At 41.3% G+C, this 8,193-nt stretch overlaps 1 protein-coding gene across 1 annotated transcript; it reads left to right on the forward strand.

Moving 5' to 3' along the window:
- The first annotated feature begins 5,029 nt into the window (after nt 1–5,029).
- On the forward strand, nt 5,030–6,957 carry NKX2-2 (NK2 homeobox 2). Its single transcript, XM_068233429.1, has 2 exons — nt 5,030–5,291; nt 6,401–6,957. Exons 1-2 carry the CDS (start codon nt 5,030–5,032, stop codon nt 6,955–6,957), a joined length of 819 nt encoding a protein of 272 aa, XP_068089530.1.
- Nucleotides 6,958–8,193: the final 1,236 nt, after the last annotated feature.

An 8,193-nucleotide genomic window follows, 5' to 3' on the forward strand; every position in this document is an offset into this window, starting at 1 on the left:
ACTTTCAATATATATGAAAAATAACAGTGGGAGAAGGGAGGAGCGGAGTTAAGAGAGATTAAGAAATAAAGCCTGATAGAGACGAGAGATGTGCTGAAAACTCTCATGTGAGAGAAAAGCGCTGTAGAAATGTTGTTGTTGTTGTTGTTGTTGTTAGAGAAATAAATGGGGGGGGGGGGGGGGGGGTATATGGATTCTTGGATGACACATGAGTGAGAAAGGTGGTCTCCTCAACTAGACGTGTTACTGACAGAGCAGGAGTCATTAAAAACAAGACCGAATGTATCAAGTTGTACCTATAACTGAGGTTTAAACTTGTTGTGGTTGCGCAAGGGCGGGGCTTAATTATCTCCGTAGTTATCAATAGCCAATCAGGTTCAGGGAAGGTGCAGATGAGCCCAATGCTCCAAACAGGTGCGAAGAAAGTGAATCAAGCCTGGAGCAGTTGCCCAAAGCAACTGATAAAATTGCAGCTATATGTAAAAAAAAATCTGTGAATTTTGTTGTGGGAGACAGTGCCTTGTTTGCTCTTAATTCATTTGCTTATGTCTGGATAAATCAGCACTGCAGTGGTGGAGAGGGTTCCTCGGAGGGGGGAGAAAGAAAGCGGATACGATTAGGGGAAACGTGGAAGAAAGACATTTAAGGATGAGAAGAGGTCTATGCATAGTCAAGAAGTCCCAAAAAGGCAGTCCCCACATCCTGAAAGGCGGATGACTTGTGTTTAAGCTACCTGTAAAAGTAAACAGGTAAACAGTAGCGGAGAGCACTTGAGCTGAAGTGCAGCCACTTATCCCAGTCACATCGCTCTCCTTCTTGCTCTTGTTCAAATAATCCCACAAGTCTCCCAATCCCCAAACGCAAACCTTGTGCTCCATCTCTTCCTCTCTCTCTTCTGCTCCACTGCTGATGGGGCTCCAGCCATCATCACAGGCACTGGCAGACGAGGAGATAAAGCCGTGCCAATACAATCAACTTAGAAGGAGATGATGAGCTTCAGAAGATGGCATCAACATGGCGGAGAGGAGATCTTTTGGATGACATCATTAGTCAGGGTAGCTCCTCTCGGCACAGCTCAGCTCTGGAAATAGGGGTACTCATCTCTCAGTCAGAGCACAGCAAATAATTAATCCCCAATTGTGCATTGTAATGTGCGTATGCCAGGATAAGCAGCACAGATACCAAATGGTTCATAAAAATGTCCCAACCAGACAGAGAGAAAGAGGGGAAATAAGTCTGGGAGATGGTGTGGTGTGATTGTGGACCTGGCTGGAACTTCATGAGCCTGTTTAGTGACACGAATCTCCAGTATGCCCTGCCAAAATTGCCATATCTGTCATGTGAACGGGACATCACACAGTGGGCCCTATGGAGTCAGATGTGGATGGTCGTATTTTGATTATTTGAATATCACATTATTATACAGGAGAAAACCTACTAGCTAATTGTGCGTGTAACTTTGTATTGACGTTCCCAGCCTCCTGCATATATTACATCTATAGCTGGGGACTGCAGCTGAATTAACAACCACAACAATCACCAATAAGCATAAATTAGCAAACATACCATAAGAGGCCGGAAAACGAGCGTGTGTAATCGGTTACCGTTAGTGCTGTGATCACTGCATCACATCGGCTATAGGATGGGGGCATAGCAATGGCATTTCACTGAATCACACTGTTATTGGGGAGGGGGGGGGGTAACCTATATAGTCTCGTATGATCTGCTGCAAATTGTGGTATGTGCATTTATTAGTTGGATCCTTCCATATGTGTCTGAAGTGGGTGATTTTATTTTGGTAGCCGAGTTTGCAGCAAATGAAGGTAAAGAACTGTTGAACAGCCGAAGGTGCTATGAATTGCCTGTGTGTGTCTAATTCCCCATTCATCCTCTAACACTCTCCTGGCATGTTGGCAAATAAGGGTAAATATTTTACCGATCAGCCTTACAAAAGGCTTGTGGAGTAAATGAATGGAACTGTTGTGTATGTGCTTTGTGTGGCCAGCGCTGTGACTAATAGGCCACAAGTCCTCCTGTGAGCAAAATATTTACCTATCAGGTGGTCCAGGGGAGGCAGCAGATTCAGTGGGGAAGAAGCAACCAGCCAGCTATTGATTGTAATGAGACATTACAGATCGCCAGCTCAGTGCTGAGTGTCAGAGGCTGCTCAGTGCCTCTCTGCAGACACAACTCATCTCCCAGGAACAACACAGGGATTGCCATAGCATAACCTCACTTATGGCAAGAGCCACTCTAATTGGGAAATTAAGCGCCTTCTTTCCCAAGATTATTACAAGAGTTGCTGCAAGGAGCATTAGTAATGGCATAAACTGAACTAAAATACCTATTGACTTTATTAATTCCATTAGATCCTTTTCTTCATAAAATAATGCATGATGCAGAAATACAGCGACCTTGGTTTTAAGCATGTAATGGCTTATTCATTGCTGCTGCTATTAATATTGTTGCTGCTGTTTTTGTTTTTTTTTCTCTGTTACCTATTGTTGTTGTTGTTATTATTGTTGTTGTTGTTATTACTTTAGTTGGGGGAAGGGGGAATTTTACTTTAAATTGCTATAAAAAGGCCTAGCTTCCAGGAGACCCATAACAGATTGAATTATTATCTGTCACCATTATTGTTATTAATATTATTAGTAATACTTTATGCAACAATCATAAAGATGACTTGAAGGCCTCTTGGGTCCCTCTGAATGCAATGGCAGCCCCCATTCCTTGATTTAACCATGTCTCTGCCACCCAGACGGTGCCCAAGGGGTTAAGGCGAAGGCAAGGAGTGAGAAATGAATGAAGAGATAGCCCCATTGAAAGAGGTTGAATGCCATGACAACTCGCAACAACCTCAGATTTATCCCAAACAGTTAGGGCACATTGTAAGGGGCGTCAATCACGTATTATTTCGCCACTGAAATAAATGCAAAAACGGAGCCCTGACAAAGGCATCCAACAGGAGCCGGACATTTGTCTACATTTCGCCCATTGTCCGCAGCTTAGCAATCGGTGTGTATTTGTGTTTGCCCGGGTCCGACCACCCAGGAGGCGCTGGGGGCTCGCTACAAGCCCCTGCATTGTCACACACATCACATACTAGATGGGAGGCACACAGATACTGGGATCAACTGATCAACAATAATCCATTGGCTTTCCTGGGCTTGCTCTTCTTTTGTATTTATTTTTTATTTTTTTTACTCCTGGGCTAGTACAGTTATGGGAGAAAACCAAACAGTTTCCCCAGACCCCCACCAAGACCACCACTCTCAGCCTTCTCAAAATCCCCCTATTTAAACCCCTTATCCGCTTTCAAAAACCTACACTTCAGCCTCTATGAGGAGTCATCCTCAGCCCTCAGCAACACTTTGGCTGCAGTGTGAAAATAAACACAAACAAATCCACACCACCTCTCAATAGTGTGACAACATTCCATAAACTAATACAAATCTGCATACAAAATACAGACAGTAACCCAACTCCATAAAGGAGGCAGCATGGTTCAATAAGCATATACTATTTCTTGTAATCATTTTACGCTGTAACAATAATTATATCGCCTGAGGGCAAAATATGTATTATGTATTTTTATCGTCATTTTCTCAATGCAAGACCCTAAAAATACAGAAATGTATATAAATATATCTAAAAGAATAGTTGTGTTGAATATCGAAACGGTAACTATATCTACAAAGCTGTAGCTATACAGCTGGTTATTTTGACGTATTGTTATTTATGTTGTGTCCATTGTCCACACAAATTGCCAATTAGAACAGTAGTTTTATGGCTTAAACAGAATAATAAACTGACGCCTAATGATGATCGGATGACACCTAAGTTATCTGAAGACTGTTTACAAACAGATTGCCCCCAAGGTGATGTTTATGTCCACACACAAGGCACCTAATAGCTCAGTTTGTACTAGATGTTAACATTGTTGCAATACAATAGAAGTGTTACCTTTTTTTCCCTTTTTTTCAACAAAGGACAAATCTCCCGTACAGGCCAAAGGGGGGAAAGAGGCTGATTACATTTCTCCACACTTGGGGTTTATTTTGGAGCACAGTGGAATCAATTACTTGCTGTTTCATTTATACTACTCGTCCTTAAGCCCCAACCACAATATTGACCTAGGAGGTTTACATAAGTTGGTCTGTAGCCATTTGAATAGCATCTTGTTTAGGTAACCAGCAAATATCTTGAGTGGGTCTTTCCTCTTTGCCATTAATCTAGTTTAGCTGTTTCTGTAAATAGTGGATATTCTCTCTTGGTGCAAATCTCCTACAGCTACAACAGCAAAGAAGAGAGAGGGAGAGAGAGAGAGGAGACAATTTGTTTAAACGTGGTCTCAAGTGTGGAGAATATCAGCTACTTGGAGGCCCTTTGTATGTAAATAGTATGTAAAAAGACCCTCCCCATCTTTGTAATTAATTGACACGTTATACCACTCATCATTTGCTGAAGCACCAATGGTAAAGGCGCCGATCTCCCCAAAACCCACAATTTCACATCTGCAAACACTGTCTTCATCCACTTGACTCCTAAGACCCGCCCACACGTGGCCAAGCTTTCGCGATTTTAATGTACTTTTCCCTTTCTCTGCAGGTTCATGTGTGGAGACCAACCTTATATGGACTGCTCACTCCAGCTATGGCTTATTTTTTTCATTCAGCAGGCAACAGCTCAGTGTGCTTAAGCCAGAGGCTGAAGTAAAGCGCACTTTGGCATTTTTCCTGGACTTACAAACTATTTGAGAGGAGGCTGTCTGTCTGCACTTGTGCACTGTGATATCACTCATCTGCAGTAGATCCACACAACCTTCCTTCCATCCGTGGTGCCTGAGGTCCCCTCCTGAGCACTGAGGGTCCACCACCACCAACACCACTGCTGCTGCTTGTTTCTTCAAATATTATCACCACCACTACAATTATTATAAACCGACCCCCCCTTCCCCTGCCTGCCACCTTGCTGCTGCACATAGGACTGGCATCACTGGTGGTCGCTGCAGACCTCTTGGAGCAGAATGTCATCTGTAACCAACACCAAAACGGGCTTCTCTGTGAAGGACATTTTAGACTTGCCTGATACCAATGATGAAGAAGGGTCCATTGTTGAAGGGGCGGATGAAGACACGGAGGGGACTGAGCCCCCCAAGAAATCTGGAGGGTTAGCACAAAGTACCCTAGACACAGTGCAAGGACTGCCTTTGAAAAACCCATTCTATGACAATAGCGATAATCCTTACACACGGTGGCTGGCTACTACCGAGAGCATACAGTACTCCTGTAAGTACTTCTTATGTCATAATATAGCAATAGATTAAATATCGTGTATTAGAAGAGGAATGAGAAGATGCATGCGAGCCTCCTCGCTTATGTATCGCACATTTCAGCCCAGTGTTTTGTCTGCACATTTCAGCTGCGATGATCACCAGGAAGAGAGAGGGAGAAAGAGTTATACTTTCTAGTAGATAGGAGCTGACACGTCCCCAGACAGAGGGGGCTTTGTGTCCACTGGGGAAGAGCAGGCTTTTTGGCAGAAAAAAGAAAAATGTCTGCACGAGGCTAGAGCTCGGCTCATCAATGAACGAATTGTTGATTATCCCTTAAAAAGCCATCCACGTATCCTGAACAAAAATACAGGCTAAGGGCAGAGACAGGGCTCCAGGCTCCAAATCATCCACAGGCTTCCCATAATTTACAGCCGGCCAGGAGGTGCTAGATGAGGATGCTAAGTTTATGGGCAAGGTCATACCCTCCATCCATGGGAGATAGATAGATAGATAGATAGATAGATAGATAGATAGATAGATACTGTGTTTACTGTTCTATAGTTATTAGTGTTTGGGGTAGCCAAGTTTATCTTTAGAGTAGACTATAGCTCGATTTAATTTATCCAGATGACCTGTGTTTGTAGGTAGATAAGATAGATAGAAGGATAGATGTGTAGATAAAATACAGAACTAGAGAGAAGGATGTATTTGAACATGCCTGGTGGTGTTTTAAATATGTATCACTGTAGGGTCTTTTTCTCTATAAACACACTAGGATATATATATATATATATATACACACATATATATATATATATACACATATATATATACTTATATATAGTGTATGTGTGTGTGTGTTAATTGGTTATGTGTGTTCATCTATCTGTCCCTATATATCATCTCCTATCCACCATCTGTATAGCTCCTATCAATTTCCCTGTGTATCTATATCTCCTATCTATATACCTATACATGTATCCCCTATATTTGGACCTCCTATGTCTTTGCATCTCTCCTGCTTGGATGTGGTTGAAGTTGTCTGCCCTGTTGTATGCTGCAATGTTATGTAATGCGATGCTCTAGCTACTCCTAATGACAAGTCCCCCATCCTCCTTGCAGTACACGGGTTTGCATCCAGCAACTCTCAGCAGGACTCCTCGCCCAAATCCCCTGAACCTTCTGCTGACGAATCCCCAGACAACGAGAAGGAAACTTCAAGCAGCGCGGACTCTGGGAAGAAGAGGAAGAGACGGGTGCTGTTCTCCAAGGCTCAGACTTACGAACTGGAGAGGAGGTTTAGGCAACAGAGGTACCTGTCAGCCCCAGAGAGGGAGCACCTGGCCAGCCTGATCCGCCTCACGCCCACCCAGGTGAAGATCTGGTTCCAGAACCACAGGTACAAGATGAAGAGGGCTCGGGCAGAGAAAGGTATGGAAGTCACTCCTCTTCCCTCCCCTAGACGGGTGGCAGTGCCAGTCTTAGTAAGGGATGGTAAACCATGCCACACGCTCAAAGCTCAGGACTTAGCAGCCACTTTCCCGGCTGGTATCCCTTTCTCAGCATATAGCGCCCAGTCATTACAGCATATGCAATATAACGCCCAGTACAGCTCTGCCAGCAATCACCAGTACCCAACAGCTCATCATTTGGTGCAAGCTCAGCAGTGGACTTGGTGAACGTTTTCTTTACAGACTGTTGTGCTCCAAAAAGCTGAAAAAAGACTGTTGGGTAAAAAGGAAAAAAAACTATTATTATAATTATTATTATTGACCATGCTTTTATTTTTCGATGTTTTTTTTTTTTTTACTTTTTATTTTATTTTTTTCCTATGGAGGTCGATCCATTTTCCAAATCCTATCTCTCTGGTATCTTGTGAACCATGTTTACAAACAAAAAAAAAAATTCCATGACAGTGAATCTGCCTACCTACAACACCAAGAAGAATCTTGTTTTGTTTAAGTGACTATAATTTTTATTATTATTATAATTATTATTATTATTTTTGTAAAGTATATTTGTGTGCTGTAGAGATGTCGTCAGTCAATTGTCCCCCAAAACAGTGGAATCACTTTAAAAAAAAAATATAATATTTTATTTCTTCTGTTCTTTGTTTTTTTATATAAATATATATATAAATATGAGACTTTAAATATTTATGCCCATGTAAAAAAAAACTCACCAACTTTTACAAGTTTTTGTAAATATTTGTGTCTTTTTTTTCTTTTTCTTTCTTTTTTATTATTATTATTGGTCACGGTAACATTCAGGGCGTTTTTTATGCAAATATTTCCCCAAAACATGAACAGAAGACAATAAAACAAAAATAATAATTTCAGAAGCATTTACATAGAGGCATACAGCCAGTTATTCTGTAATGAATTAAAAGAAATTCGCACCCTTAGGAGATTTTCAATTTTTATAAGAATTTTAATAAAATGATGTGTTTAAAAAAATGAAGACGTGTGCTCGCATTACTAAGCAGGAAAAAAATAGAATTCAACCACTCAATTGTTTATGATCGGGATAAGTTGCTGCAGGTGTTAGAAAATGTTTTTTATACAGCTGTTTTTTTTTTAAATTAGATTTCTGAAAGGACTGATATATCTAATTTTATTATTAGAACATTTATTGTGCCCACTAATAACACTTTTTTTTGTCAAATTTTACCAAGACTATGTAGTAGTAAACTGATTGAATATACTTTGAATGGACATTTTAGATTGTCCCTCATATTACGCAGAAGTGATAAGATTGGACCCCCCCTCCCCAAATAAAAAAATGATTGTATCATTAGCGGGCACCTTAGCTGAACCCAACGATTGGCGAATGTTAGTGTTTATTATTAGATCTGCTTACTTATGTTATGTGCTTACTGGCTTACCTGGTGGAGGGTTGATGTATTCATCTTACTG

This window comes from Hyperolius riggenbachi, chromosome 4, assembly GCF_040937935.1.
Source record: "Hyperolius riggenbachi isolate aHypRig1 chromosome 4, aHypRig1.pri, whole genome shotgun sequence".
NCBI lineage: Eukaryota > Metazoa > Chordata > Amphibia > Anura > Hyperoliidae > Hyperolius > Hyperolius riggenbachi.